Here is a 16,027-nt window from a genome sequence, read left to right as displayed (position 1 = left end):
ATCTTAAGCAAATGTATTATAATGCAACTCTTTAACTCCCCCACAACTCAGCCCCTATAAAAGGCTGAATTAGCATCAGATGGTTCAGTTTCATTACTGGTATATAGAAAGACAATCTTGCTGAGCACCAACATTAATATTGATACACAGTTAGGGTATGTATTCATCTTGTCAAGTTGGCTGTAACTAAAAAATCAGAAGTTGAGTTTCAGGTATGCTTCTGCAAAACCATATGAAAGAAATGAATACGAAAGTCAATCCTTTCTCAGATAAACTCTCATAAATTCTGCACATTTACATTAAGTGAAATTATATATCCAAACAGATAGATACAGTAGACATCCATTTCTTCTTTTTCTTCTTTCTATTTTTTGATTCACAATTGTGAAGTTTTAAAATTGTTTTCAGAAAGTGGAGAGCAAATTGTGTACTTAAGCAAAGAAAACTTTACAAATTTTCCTATAGGTAAAAGTCAGTGTAAAATAAACTGCATTCAAAAGCTTACAATGTTATTTTTGTAGGTTTTCAAATTGTATTAAAACAGGGCGTTGTAGATAAATGCAGGAAAATACAATGAGCAGCTCCAAAAATTGGTTTGCCATACAAAAAATGTTGCAATTCTTCTGCTGCATTATTTTCCTTGAGATTTACTGTATGACACTTACACTGTAATTACACATTGATTTTACCATTCATGATCATTTTGCTGTAAGGAGGTGGTCCCTGAACTGCAAACACTTTGTTGTAATTACATTCAGTCTTATGCTTACAACAAACGTCCACAAAAAAGTGGGTCTGGAATATTGTAGGCAGCCAGATTACAAATTTCTTGAAGCAGGGAAGGACGAGGTTCTTATTCAAGGAGAGTTGTTTTTTTTCATTGGTTGTAGAATTTCATTCCTTAGCACCCAGCTCTTCCTCAGAATGACCCCTTAACCAACCATGAAAGGGATGTGCTGTCTCATCATCGCCACCTGACTGTCTGGGTTGTAAGTACTTTTTAATAGAATATTTCTCTATTTGCTTATAATGTGAAATGCTTACAGTTTTAATTCACTCCCACATTTATGGCTGCTAATGGACAGGACGTTTTGAAATGATATTTAGATGCTATTTACATTTGCACTTATATGTTGCAAATGCTGTAAAGTACCAAGCAGAACCACATAAATTGCAATGTCTTTACCAGACGTTTAGTTATCATATGCTATACAGTTGGCATGTAATGCATGCACCTGTCTCATGCCTGTACTTGTGTCATACTGCAACAGTCTCCAACTATAATTGTCTCCCACTGTGCCTGTCTTATACTCCACCTATCTCATACTGTACCTTTCTCCAACTATACCTGTCTCATACTCTACCTGTCTTATACTGCACCTGTCTCATACTGTCTCACACCATACCTGTCACCTACTTTACAGTACCTGTCTAAACCTGTCTACTGTATCTGTGTCTATTGTTTCTACACAATATTGTTTAGTACAACTTCTATTATGGTGGTGTTGTCTAGACATCTTCTCCCTAAGTCCCTTTTCTTAAAATTATTTGTTACTTAATTGTTCCCTTTTCTATTTCTGATTTTGTTTTTAAACAAATTTATACAAATATAAATACCAGGAAGACCTAAAACAGTTAGCAAACAGCTAGTCTAAATAAAGTTGTCTTACAGTTACAAGTAAAAACACCTTCTTTAAAATGATGAAAGTAAAATGAGTGTTTCTTGAAATGAAGAAAATGTCTAGGAATGTAAACTTTGTCATTTCTATTTCTGGTTCTTGACTGTTATATTACTGAAGCTATTGTAGATAGAGATTTTGCTCTTCCCATATTGATTTTCTAGAATACATCTCCCTGATAATCAAAGGCACAGGGTTTTTCAATAAGGACCAAAGCTAGTTCAATCACTCTAATGTTTTTAATAATTCAGCATAAGAGAAGAATAAAGCAACATTCATTCTGAGGTTCACTTTATCTGTAGGAGTACAGAGTAGGAGTAAGGGAACATGTAGCTTGGAAAGCTAAAAATATTTTCAGTGCTTCTTTTTCCTTTAATTAAACATTTTCTTTTTTTCCCCCATTTTAATTATAATCTTTAAAATAAAAAAAAACATTTCTTTTATCTTTTTAATAACCTTTGGTTTTTAGAGACCAACCTTCAATTTCATTACTTTTAATTTTAAGCTTGTTCTATAAAATATTTTTTCTTATTTTTTATCTTTCTTTTTACTTTGCTATACTGAACCATGTATATACAGTACTTTATATAACAAACTTCCTTCACTGGAATATGTTTGAAATCCCACAGCCTAGGTCTCTTGATAAGGAATACCTGTTTGGAAAGCTGCTCTTCACAAAGCTTGTACAGAGTGTAAAACTTGCGGCTGAGAATCTGGTTGTCACGAAAACCAGCGCTGGCCAGCTTGACCCTCATAATGATGGCTCTGTCAGGTACCATCATGGCTACAGTGCGGAACTGGATCTTCAGGTTCTCAGGCAGCTCCTGCCGCCCAGCATAGCCCGGATTCTAAATGAGCAGACAAGTCCAGAAAGACACAATTGCATTGAGTCAAAGCACCAGAGTGGCACCCACTGTACCAATGATAGATTTAACTGCAAATAACATCATTCCTACAAAATGCTGGTTTGAAAGAAACTTGATAGATAGATAGATAGATAGATAGATAGATAGATAGATAGATAGATAGATAGATAGATAGATAGATAGATAGATAGATAGATAGATAGATAGATAGATAGATAGATAGATAGATAGATAGATAGATAGGTTCATTGTCCATTAGTATATGTACATTGGGATCGGGATTGAAATGACAAGGTGGGGCAATAATAATTTTAATCCAAATAATTGTATCGAAATCTGTTCTACTGATCACAGGACATGCTTTTTATGCAGATAGGTATGAAATTACTCAAGGGTGCAAGAGAAATATTCTTTGTTCCATTTACGAACCAGATTTTAGGAGAGTTTTAAACAATGATCCAAATAAGGAGTAGGTGCTGTAATTCTTTATAAGGCCTTAAAGAGTAAATTGCATATTTGTGTTTGCTTGGACAATGGATAATCTTTTTATGTGCCTTGACCATGAAATTTAGCAGCATGGCCAATGCTCCTGACACTGCCTAAAAGTCATTAGTAGAAATAAGCAATTCAGTGTGACACTACAGGTTGAATTAGATTTATTCTTAAACGTAATGAGAATTTGCGCGTTTTTTCATTGTAAACCATGCAGTGCAATTCTTTATTATTTAGGTTATATTCATTTATTTATTTGATTGGAGCTGGAGAAATGTTTTAGATTATTCACCTTTGTTTACTGCAAATCTCACTCACTATTGCAAAGCAGCAATGGAAATAAATATTGCGTTTCAGTAATATAGGAAACAAATTATAGGAAATTCATGAACACAGCTCAAATGTCAATAAACCCAAGACAGACCAGATTTGTCTTTTCACTTTTACTCATCAACAATATGACTTTTTTTATTCCTTCATAAGTGGAGGTAGTTCATTAACTTGACAGGTCTATTTCTGATTTCCTTTATTTTTATCCTATGCTGTGGAACCAAATAAAACACCAAATGCAGTTATTTGCTTAAAAGTTTCTTCTGGAACCTGCTTTTCAAGGGTTTTCAGACTTGTGCTACATAATGCCAAGCTCAAAAAGATCAGCACAGGGGAATGTTCTTCAACACAATCCTTTCTGGATCAGATGGTGAACAGCAGTCAAAGGAGAAACACAGAAAACCATTAAAATTAAACAATACTGCTCATTGGGAATCAAGAAGCTATTTTATGTTTAATGAGTTAATGGTTATCGTGCACTGATGGTATTCTAAAAATAATACAGTATGATATTTTCCAAATCTGAGGATCTGTTTCATACCTTCCTTACTTTTGTATTACAGTATGAATGCCAAGTATCTGCTAAGGTAAAGGCTTTTGAAATGTGAGGGTAGTTTAAATACACAGAAGTACTGCAGTTACTTGTAGGTGTACATGGCACTCCTATGCAAGGGAGCTTCACATACTGTACCTCTCTGATACCAAAGTGCTTTATCCTCACAGGTACTCATCCTTCCCAAGAGCAATAAATTCAACAATGGTGCAGGGTTTTGATCAAAATTAAAAAGGAGATTGCAGTACATCCATACAGATTGTTACTTTCTAAACCTAGATAGAGTCCAAGATCTCAGTACCACCACATAATAAATCTGGTATCACAGGTGTTGTTGGTAATTATAGACCTGTAGCCAGGAATGTGATGCTTGTTGTTCCTTTTTTCCTTTTTTTTAACAGACCCAGACCTAGAGTGTTCAGGAAATTGACAAGCTGAATGTAATGGCTACAAAGTTTATAGGATTCAAAATGACCGTTAACTACTTCTTTGCTCAGCAATGACAACTACTGTCACGTCCTCTATGGCTAGAGGGCGCTCCTTTTCTGTTCTGTTCCTAGTTTCCCTGTGCTTTGCTTGTCCTTCTGGTTTGTCTTTGTATGGGGCTATATATTTCCGGGTCACCCTTTCCTTCTCGCTCAGCATTGAGGGTTGGGATGTCTTGAGACCCGCCTAGCACCAGCTCATCTCCTCAGCGGCCTGAGGTCATAGGTTTCTACCTGACAACGTCTGACCTCCTGAGCCCGAATTAACCCCCGTTTTGCCACTACGCATAGGGTCTTTATTGCTCTCCTGGCCATTCCATGGCATGCCCTTCCGACATCCATGACAACTACAGCACAAGGCTAAGCAATATGGAAGAAGCATTGGAAACTCTGTTGTTCGCATTCTGTGTGTTATCAGCTGAATTAGTGCTTTTAGCCTAGTTAACCATATGGACACTTCTACCGCATGAAATTTGGAGTTATAGAAAAATAAATTATTTTTAAAGCCAGAACTGACAAAAAATGACTGTTTTAGAAACATTACTGTGCTTACCATAGTTAGGAAAATGCCAAACTCTCTGTCCATGTCTACCACATCCCCATCTGTGAAGACAAACTGTGGTTTCTTGTTCTTTTTGCACTGTAGCACAATGTAGATCTGCTGGGCAGCCACTGAAAGCACTGGCAGCTCAATACGGTTGAACTCATCGAAGCAGCCCCATGCACCAGCCTGAGCCAAACCTGCACAATACAGCAGACATGTTACTTACCAGCCCAGAATCCCACTTTCACAGGCTTCATTCTTGCACAGCAGGTTTCATTTTACACAGTCCAAGTAATTAATTCATACAGACCTTGTAAGTTTGCACTTGAGGAACTTCAGGTCATGTCTGACACTGGAATCTGGTCAATACCCAGAAAGCTTCTTCAACAAAGGCTTTCATCCAAATCTAATTAACTATAGACCATACTTTGGCCAACAACATTAAGATTTGTTGGAATTTTTTCCATTTGTTTCTGCCACAAGTACAGCATACTGCTGTGTGGCACAGTGGTGCAGTGGTGAGCATTGCTACCTCACACTGCTAGGGCTATGAGCTCAATTCGAGACCCAGAGGGCTATCTTTGTGGAGTTTATACATTCTCCCTGTGTTCATGAGAGTTTTTGTCAGATGCTTTGGTTTCCTCCAATGGTCCAAACATACTGATAGGCGAATTGGTTTCCCTGGTGGGTGTATATCTGTGTCTGTGTACGGCCTGTGATGGAACTAGACTAGACTTGAATCCCACCCAGGGTGTATCCTGCCTTTCTTGCTGGGATACGCTCCAGCTCCCCTGCAACCCTGAATTGGTTAGAAAATTGATGGATGAAAGTATACTGTTAGCCTGGGACAGACACTGCATTTTCTGATGTCATATAAAGAAAATAAGCATTTCTTCCAAAAAAGGGTCTTATTAAAAATTACTTTTTGAGAAATTCACACTGGTGCAGACACATCCTAGGCTAAGCAGTAATAATTTCTCTAGTTTCTTTTAGCTATATAATTAGTTATATAAATTATGCATATCTTATATAATCATACTGTAAATATCTTCATATTTTCTGTGTATTCAGAGTGGATTTATACAGCAATATGCAATACAGGAACTCGGTGGCCAAGATGCTTACAGAATAATCATGAAGGATGCGTCTGGGAGGAGTTTGGCCAGAAACTCCTGCAAGATTTGTTTTGTGTGTGACAGAAAGAGCATGTGAGTCACTGCCATCTGCCTTCACCATGATAAACTCCCAAGGCTTCTTAGATTATAAATATTTTACCCTGAAAAAAGACATTGCTGCCTTGTGGTATTCTTTTTACCACCTTATTTTAGATATTTCTAAGCCTCAAAATAACTCTGCACTTTAACCCAGCTAACTAATTATCTTATATCTGAAAATGAAAGCTTCTGTCTATGTTAAGACTATCCCCCTTCACGCCTTATGGCAGAGAAATCTTTTCTTAGCATCTCCTCATATCTGACACAGTAACTGTGCCAACCAAATACACACAGTTTAGATTTTGAAATACAATGTGAGAATTAACCAAAGTCATACTAAATGGTGGTGTTTATGTGATTTTCAAAATCTCTCTGTGAAAATCAAGTTTGTAAAAATAATCTGTGTATACAAAAAATAAAAGAGAGACAATATTGAGCAATTTTAGGTTCATGGTAATGATGAATCTGTCGGGGATGGCGTTAGCAGCACCAGGTTGGACCCTATGCGGCGCTGAGACTGCAGGTGATTGCAACCAACTGGCATCCAAATCCCAAAAGCAAAAGGCAGAAGTCGTAGTCGAAACAAAGAGCTAGGTCGGGTAGCCGAAAGAGTCAGGTTGAGTGGACCCAAATCCAAAACGAGAAGCGAGGCAAAGTCGAAGCAGGAGGAAACAAGATCAGGTAGCCAAAAGTCAGGTCGAGAGTAGTAGTGCACACCAGAGAAAGCCAAGGGTTATTCTCAATAGTGAGCGGGGAGTGAGTGGAGTGAGAGGGTATAAATAGGGAAGAGCGTGAGGAATGACAATTGATTAATTAGTGCGCGGTTCGTGACAGAATCCATGGAATAACATTACTGAATGGGCTGCAGAGGGCCTTAACAGGGCTGTTAAGAATTGATTGAAGCAGTGGGTACATTAAACAACCGAAACAATCATAGAATCGTCAGCAAGATCAAAGGAATAGTTTGAATTACAGTACATCGCTGCTGTGTACACTAGACCACTAGACTAGACCACTAGACCACTAGACTACCTAATGGCTTCATAACTGCCACACCAGATTCTATTACATACGGTAATTTGTTATGTATTGCTGTTTGTTTTACTGTATATTATATAAGATGTTATATGTTACATAATTTGTACATGTACATTGTACATTGTTAAATAGCTTGGTATGATGTGATGTTATAACCACTGTCATGAGATCTTCACTTATGGGCATAGTGAGAGATAGGGCTGCAGCCTGATCTCAACACTGTTCAATATCTTTATCAACAAATTATCAGCAGTGAACAGTCAGCAGCTCCTAGCTCTATGGTAAATGACACAGAAATCAATTTCCTGATCTACACTGATGACCTGGAGCAGCGCTGACAGACCTGTGCACTGACAGTCAATCTGGATAAAACCAGAGATATGGTTTTCCAGAAGAAAACTCCTGTTAATAACAATATATAACAAACAGGAGTCTGACCTCCCAGAGAGGTCAGTGAAGGAGACAGCACGCAAGGCTTCCATAAGTAGGATACTCTTCAATATCAGTCCCCCACATACAGTACATATACACAAATCTGGCTTCAAATACTTTCAAGTAAAAATCAACCCACTGCCCTATACAACAGAGAGGTGTAGGATACACATACAGATAAAGGATTAAACATATTGTGACAAACACCAATAGTGGCCATTTACACAAAGTTCAGCAAAAATGTTCTTCACTCACAGAAAATAACACAATGTGTGCAAGGCGGAATAAAGCCGATGTCCATTAGGCCGGAGAGGAGTTAGTCAGCTAGTCCTAAAACTCACTGCTCAAAGCCACAGATGCCAAGCAACCTCAGAATACATCTGCTAAAATACCACAACTTACAGTCAACCAAATTACAGTACAGCACAAACTAAACAACACTACCTAAACCACTTGGACTAATACTGTACACACAAAATGATGTAAACTAGAATGCCAACAGGTCCTAAAAAGACAACTTTGGCAAAGCGTCTGACCAGGGTGAGATGCAATGTGAAAATGCTAATACAGTACAGTTTCATAGAAATAGAAATAGACATATAGTTCCTGGCTACCAGTAAAGAGAAGCAAAGATAGTTATACTTTCTGTTAAAACACAATATTCAGGGGTTAGACATAAGAAATCAGTTTCCAATTAAATTGTCAGTATAAGGTCTAAGAAAAATATAGTCAGAAACAGTACAGATTTGTGTAGCCTTTTTTTCCCTTTAATGCAGATGAAAGAAAACATTGCAGACATTCCAGAATTTAAACTGATCTTTTTTGGGTTGTTATTTGCAACCTGCACAAAATATACCTTGCAGTGAGTTGATGTTTTGATAAAATTGCATGGTTCTTAGCCCAACAATTTGATCACATTAATTGTTTTTTAGAATGACTTTCTGAGGAAGCAAGACTAGTTCAGAATAAAATGCGGTCTTTAAGACCTACAACAGAGCATTAATCAAACATTTTCTACTTTCCACTTAGAAGCAACTGGAATACCTCTGAGATACAGATACATGTGGTAAGCAATGAGACATATGTGCCACAGGCATGATTTATTTCAGATTTCCATAAAGACTGCTAATGGATCACTCATTCTGCTCCAAGTGAAATAGTTATACAGTACAGCTGCTCCAGGCTCAAAATATCATATAATGCATATGTAATGCAAGAAAGGTTTTGTCAGACTGAAACGTGTCCCTTGTGGATATCTATGAAATAGACTGAGAAAAACTGTCAGCAAGAAGAAAAGAAAAGTTTTAACTGACAAAAGAAGTACTGAAACTCATCGAGCATGAGAAGCGATACCAGATGCTGAACTTTGGAAATACAGTAACAATTGCAGGATAACTGAATGGGAAATCCTGTGTTGTGTAGCACAGTGGACTCGGCTTTTTATGCTAAATGTTTTTATGCTAATTCATGTAGTCGCATTCAGCGACAAAAAAATTAAATGAAAAACTAAATAATATGGCAATTTTCACACTGTGCTACACTTTGGGAACAGGTTACAGGGCCAGTGTTTTCTTTACCGTGCGGCATCAATATGGCTTGTAAACCGAAAACAAGTGCGAAGGGGAAAGAAACAAGTATAAAAAGGGGAAGGTCAAGAAAAGTGATTGGTTAAGAGTTAAAAATCAAGATTTTAAACAAGTTAAGGGGTGGGGTGAAAGTGACCAGTTTGGCATGTATGGCAAGAATGAATCTTCGATTTGTGCAATTAGAGACAGAAGGTTATTTGTGAGACCTATGCATTTGCTGTTCTCCCTGCATTTTATTATTATTATATTTTATCTGATCTATTTTGTATACTGCACATTACTGTATTTGTTGTATTACTGTCACAATACTTTGATCTGCATACATACACATATTTACGGAAGCGCATCACTGCCACCAAGGAAAAAAAATCCTCACCCTTATCTCGTAATTACAAGAAATGTATCTCATAATTACAAGAAAATTATCTCTTAATTACGAGAAAATGATCTGGTAATTATGACTTCGTAATTCTCGCCTACTTTATTTGAAAACGCAATAGTACAATTGTTATATACAGTAATACCTATATCAAGTAGGTAGCTACGTCAGCATGCGTAGGCTGCAAAGGAACACATTAAAGGTTTATTCCATGCTGAAAAGAGAAAAAAAGAAACGTTTTGGCTGTGAGGGCTTTCAGGTTCTCATAGGTTTGCGCCCTCGCGGCTCCTGCCTCAGGTCGGCTCTCCACCGCTGGGGCTCGAACCCGGGTCTCGGGCTTCAGTCAACAGGGAACCAGTTGGCTGAGCTCAAGGGAGATCTCCAGGCTGAGGTCCCTGCTATTCACAGGGAAGGGCGGTGACGTCACCACGCTGGCAACTGGCTCGCACAACCTGTAATGTCGGCCGTGTCCGTTACAATACCTGCATCGCTACATGCGGACTTACAGTTTTAAGTTACATGTTACACGTGATTGCACATGATTGTAACTGTTCATAACAGAACCATCATTGCTTTGATCTCTTAATCCCACAAAACAGGTCCTCATGCCTGTAATGATTCTGTTCATGTTTGCTAAGAATGGCAAGATTTCATTCAAGATTTCATGACTAAACCCCAGTTGAAATCTGTTCAAATTCTGTAGCGCTGGACACAATCATTAAACCGAAAGTGCCAGCCAAGTTCACTGTAGCTTCTATGTGCTTTCAGTGCACAATGTAACAGGTTGTACATACACTGAAGTAAGCGTTGCTATCTCGTAATTACAAGTTAATTCATTATTACGAGATAAGGAGGCAATTTTTTTTCCCTTAGTGGCAGCAATGCAATTCTGTACATATTAATACACTTACGACAGATTTTACTGGGTTAAAGGAGGGGAATAAGAGAGTCTAAACGGGTGTTGTGATTATACGGGATTTGGGGTATACGCACAAAGTCAGGAACTTAACTACTGCATAAAATGGGACTCTATTATATAGCATATATATTTTTACCTACTGTATGCCCTCTAGAAAATCGGTTCATTCCTTTATTACACAGGCTTTCTCCACAGTAGTTATTTTAGCATGTTAAATATTTCATCCTCTTTCTTTGCTCTTTCTGATTTCAATAAAAAATTGAAACAGTTTCAGTGTTTCCTCAAAAAAAATCACATTGCTTTGATACTACAGTAAAAAAGGGAAGTGTAATGCAGGAGGATTTCATGTCCAGAGCCACGTTCATTTATTTTTTCACGATTTCCCGTTATCACAGTTTGTGTGACAGACTGTCCACAGTAGTATGTGCACTCCTTTGAACAAACCCATACTGAGCTGAGGACCTTTAAGGCATTTCACAGCTTTTCAAATTATTTCAAAGGACTGTTTCTAGGGCATAAGAAAAATTAACTCTGATTTGCTGAATGTAAAACTGTCACGAACAGTTCCTTCCGGGCCCTATGCGGACGACACGATCCGGAAGGTGAAGAAACAATAGGGAAAAATATCATGCAGGAGTGGGTGCAGGTGTCCAGGGGGAGTGAATCCAGGGCGAACAATCCAAGGGTATATCCAGAGGGGGAATCCAAAACGGGAGGTTGAGTCCAAGACCAGGGGATCTATCCGAAGTTAAAACAAGAACCGGGTCGAGACCGGCGGGGCAGGGAATCAGGTACAGGAAACTAAACCATGACGGAGCCAGACGCAGCAGGACCCCGGGCTCTCACTAAGCAGGATTCAATGAGAAGCCTCGGGCAAACGCCTGCGTCTGGCTTTAAAGGTGGAACTAAAGAGGGGCTGGAATAAGGAACAGGTGAGGGGAATGGGACAGAACGAGGAAGGGCTGGAGCGCCCTTAAGAGGAGGAGTAACAATCGTGACAAAAACACAGTGCAGATAAAATGTTTTTGAACACTCAGTTTGTTCTTATTGTTGTATACTGTATTTTAGGACTACAATTCAAACAGACCTTCATGAAAGTCTTAATAAAAGATTAAAAAACCAAGATCAAATATATACTTCAGAAACATAAGATATATTTAAATAATTTAATTAAAAAATGATCCAGCACTATACATAAGTATGTGAACCTTTAGATTCTGCAACTGCTGGCACCTCCTTCAGCAGCAATGTCTTTAACTAGACATTTCCTGTAACTATTTATTGCCCTTTTGCATTGGCTTTTAGGAATTTTGGCCAATTTTTTGTTACAGAACTGTTTCAAGTCAATGACATTTTAGGGTTGCCTTGATAAACATTTCATTCAGGTCCTGCCATAGCATTTCAGTATAGTTTAGGTCCAAATTTCCAATCTAAAATGCAAAAAGTCCTTTTTCTTCAGGTCAGATTCCGCTGACGAACAGATGGCCTGTCTCCTCCACAATTTGCTGTTATGATGACAAGCCACCTGGATGACAGCAAAGATGCCCCAAACCATGACAGTCCCATTACCATACTTGACAGTTGGGATGAAGTTCTTCTGCTGGAAAGCAGTGTTTGCTTTTCACCACAGAAAACATTTCTCTACTGAACTTCAGATGGGTTACCTTACATGAAACCCACTGACATTCAGACATCTCCCTGATGGCTGTTGCATGAACACTGACATTAACCTCAGTGAGAGAGGCCTACAGATGCTTAAATGTTATTCTGGAGCTCTTTGTCACTTCCTGTATGATTTTCCAGCTTTTCTTGAGGAGATCTTGGCAGGTTAACCAGGACTCGGTAAACTCACTCTGATCTTGAATGTTTTCCATTTGTAGACTGTCTGACAGTAGATGAATGGAACTCCATAAATTTAGACATACTATAGCTTTGTAACCCAAAGACTACTCAGCTACTAATTCACTTAGATCCTCAGAAATCTCTTTTGATCTTGATGTGAGATTTCTACTGATCAGCTGTATATGGTGAAGACCAAACTCACAAAGTTTCTGATCATTAAATACAGTAGTTCAGGGCTGCTGAAACTCAGTTCTTGTTTGTTACCCAATTATTTAACCACCTGATTCTGTTTACTCCCTTAATTGTGATAAGAAAAATAGGTGTTTTATTTATTTATAATACACTGATTTGCAATTACTTTTTTTCTACTTCATACACCATCGCATCCAAAAAAGAAATGAACTGGAAAATTAAACCCTGTTGGGTATTTAAGAAAAATCTAACAAACAGGTTGGATGGGCCAAATTGCCATCTCTTGTTTTTTTAACGTTTGTTACGTTTGCATGTTTTTAAAATGCTGGTTTGGATTAAACAAGGGTACCATGGTAAGAAACTGTAATTACTATAATTAATAGTTTCACAAGGTTTCACAAATATTTTTTCTATACTGTACTGTTTTTGGTTTTAAATGGCTTCTAGATTTGTTTTGCCCACATGAGATGTTCATTGGAATTTAAGTCTTCTTCTCTTTAAACAGAAGCAAATGGGAAAGTTCCAAAATATTAATGTGCTGTTTTGTTTTATTTCTCTGGTATTAATGAAATCATCAGGTAAACTTGAAAAAAGTAGCTCTAAAAAAGGGTATGTGGCAAACTAGAAATTTCTAAAAATAATAAAAAATAAAATAGTACATAAGTTGAAAGTGTTAAAGTACACCAATTTAAAGACGTTTTTCTCATTTGCATTAGTTGGGTCTCAACTCAAAATCTTGCTTTTCAGTGCCACCTAATGGTTTCATGTGAATGCAGATCAAAAGTTCTTGTTTTAAAAGAACTGATAGGTACTTTCAGAAAATAATTGACTAATTACTGATGTATAATGAACATAAATCATTAATTAATTCACTAACATCTGAATTAAATATATTTTGTGATATTTGCTGTCTGTGTACTGCTTTAACAGTTTTAATATTTTGTCATTTATTATAATAATAATAATAATTGCTTACACTTATATAGCGCTTTTCTGGACACTCCACTCAAAGCGCTTTACAGGTAATGGGGGCCCCTCCACCACCACCAATGTGCAGCATCCACCTGGATGATATGACGGCAGCCATAGTGCGCCAGAACGCTCACCACACATCAGATATCAGTGGGGAGGAGAGCAGAGTAATGTAGCCAATTCATAGAGGGGGATTATTAGGAAGCCATGATTGGTAAGGGCCAATGGGAAATTTGGCCAGGACGCCGGGGTTACACCCCTACTCTTTTCGAGAAACACCCTGGGATTTTTAATGGCCACAGAGAGTCAGGACCTCGGTTTACGTCTCATCTGAAGGACGGCACCTGTTTTTACAGTAGTGTCCCCATCACTATACTGGGGCATTAGGACCCACATGGACCGCAGGGTGAGCGCCCCCTGCTGGCCCCACTAACACCACTTACATTTTAAAGCTAGCATTCAAAAGCAAAATTTACATCAGTACATATTTGAATTGTTAGATCAATGTTAAGATCTGCTTTATAGACACTACCAAAATAAGTAACGTAAACTGTATGTTGATGAAAAAATGATTTTTCAGTTAATATTTGCTCAATGTTTTACTTATTGATGGTTTTATACAGTATATGACAGGATAAGAAAGAATAAAATAACATTTTAGGATATGTCAACTCCATTACGCAAACTGTGCAAAAATATTTGCCATTAGGGCAATGCTTCCAAAACTCATAATATTCAGATGTGCCTAGTATAATTTTGAAGTAACACCTTTTAATTTGTGCAGTCTTTAGTTGATTTAGGATCTGATTAATATAGACATAGACATAGAACCTTTCCTTTGTCTATATTCACCAGTCACACTGGTGTTTTGGTTTTCTTGCTTTCTTTTTGTCTTTAATTAATTACCTTTTGATACAGATCAGTACTCTTAGAACATAGTATGCTAAATGTCAGGCACATGTAAAAACAAAGAGGTATTGATGTAATGTCATGTTCATCTTCTTCCTCCAGAAAAGAACAGGACATTTTGCTTAATTCAAATCAGTGGAAACATTGGAATACAATGGTAGTGTATGAATAGACAGAAAACGGGTTTATAGGTTGTGACATGCTTTAGTGAAAAATAAAAACAAGACTAAAAGAAAATACTGAAATTAAATGTGAACGATGTAAAGAAGAGTAATTCTTTTTTGGTGGAAAAGGTGCATATGACTGTCCTAATCTGTCAGATTATATCATGTCACTGAAGGTGTGAGTGGAGCTTGCTGATACAGTTTAATGGTTATATTTCATGCTTTGCCAGGAATAATGCCAGAAATAATGGCTAATAACTAAAACAAACCCTCTTTACCTTTGTATATTCGGCCCAGCCCCCTGTAGTCCATCTGGTCAGAGCAGTTGAATACCACGACATACTTTCCCAAACATCGGCCCATGTCTTTGGTAGTCTCAGTCTTGCCTGTTCCAGCTGGACCTGCTGGGGCACCTCCCATGCTCATTCCCAGGGCTTGGGCAAGAGTGATATAGCACCTGTGGAGAAGGAAACCCAGTGGCAGAAGCCAGATTTCACAGCAAAACAGCATAAAAAGAATATTGTTTCTCATAAGAATCACTGTTTCACTAAGGATCTTTGATAAAGCTTTGCAAGTTTTTGCTTATTGTACATATTTAATAATATGAATATAATAAAGGTAAGACATATATAATACTATGTGCTACTTTTGCTTGCATTTCATGTAATCATGACAGGAAGAAATGTTACTTTATACTGTATATCATTTCAGTTACTATAGGCACATATTAAAAGTGTTACCAAATATTTTTTTAGAAATTAAAGATCTAGATAAAAAAAAAACTTTTTTGGCACAGAAATTTACTAAAATTTAGATCCAAAACAATGAAATGCCCTTATTATAAAAAAAGGAAAGCTGTCTGTGAGGGCTCGTAAAGATTTAATAATACACTTGCCACAGATCCATCTGACATCTCACTGGCATATGTCTAAAATGAAACGAGGCTCAAATATGGAACTGAAACTGAGGTTTTTAACTGAAGACAGCTCCTTATATTTATGGACAGTATTGCTGTTATATTGGGATTTAAAGAACATTACAGTGGTGCTTCAGCTAAATCAACAGCTGACTAAAACCCACTTCCAAGGTGCAACACAACAACTGTGATGGTCAGTATTCCTGATACCATTCCCTGGCTTGAGAAGAACACAATTCATCTGAGGAAATAAATTGAACCTGCAAAGTACTTTAGGTGGTAGAGAAAAGGTTAAAAGTGGATGCAAACTGGTGAATGCCTGTGAATGACCTATTTTGGTATAATCAACAGAATTTCTCTGTCATTTCGATTGCCAGCTTTAAACAACTGAAAGTGACAGAAGAACTGTATAAGATTAATTTGCTGCAGGAAAATTGATGCCTAATTTTTCTTCACTTTCTGTGCTCTGAAGGTGAAAATGCCTGTCATCTGCTAATATAGGATCAATTCTGTTC

The 16,027-nt window shown here is 37.5% G+C and overlaps 1 protein-coding gene across 1 annotated transcript in view; it reads right to left on the bottom strand.

Annotated features, from left to right (window-relative positions):
- The window catches only part of dnah5l (dynein, axonemal, heavy chain 5 like), a 150,447-nt gene that overhangs the window by 91,695 nt on the left and 42,725 nt on the right, over positions 1-16,027 (bottom strand). The window contains exons 42-44 of the mRNA XM_088643938.1: positions 14,875-15,053; positions 4,959-5,146; positions 2,333-2,527 (exon numbers count right to left, since the gene is read on the bottom strand). Coding sequence (XP_088500064.1) covers positions 2,333-2,527; positions 4,959-5,146; positions 14,875-15,053 — 562 coding nt within the window. The remainder of the gene's footprint in view (positions 1-2,332; positions 2,528-4,958; positions 5,147-14,874; positions 15,054-16,027) is intronic.

The sequence above is a fragment of the Lepisosteus platostomus genome, chromosome 8, assembly GCF_059453375.1.
Source record: "Lepisosteus platostomus isolate fLepPlt1 chromosome 8, fLepPlt1.hap1, whole genome shotgun sequence".
NCBI classification, from domain to species: domain Eukaryota; kingdom Metazoa; phylum Chordata; class Actinopteri; order Semionotiformes; family Lepisosteidae; genus Lepisosteus; species Lepisosteus platostomus.
Note: the sequence above shows the minus strand (reverse complement) of the source record. Positions and strands in the feature narration are given on the sequence as shown.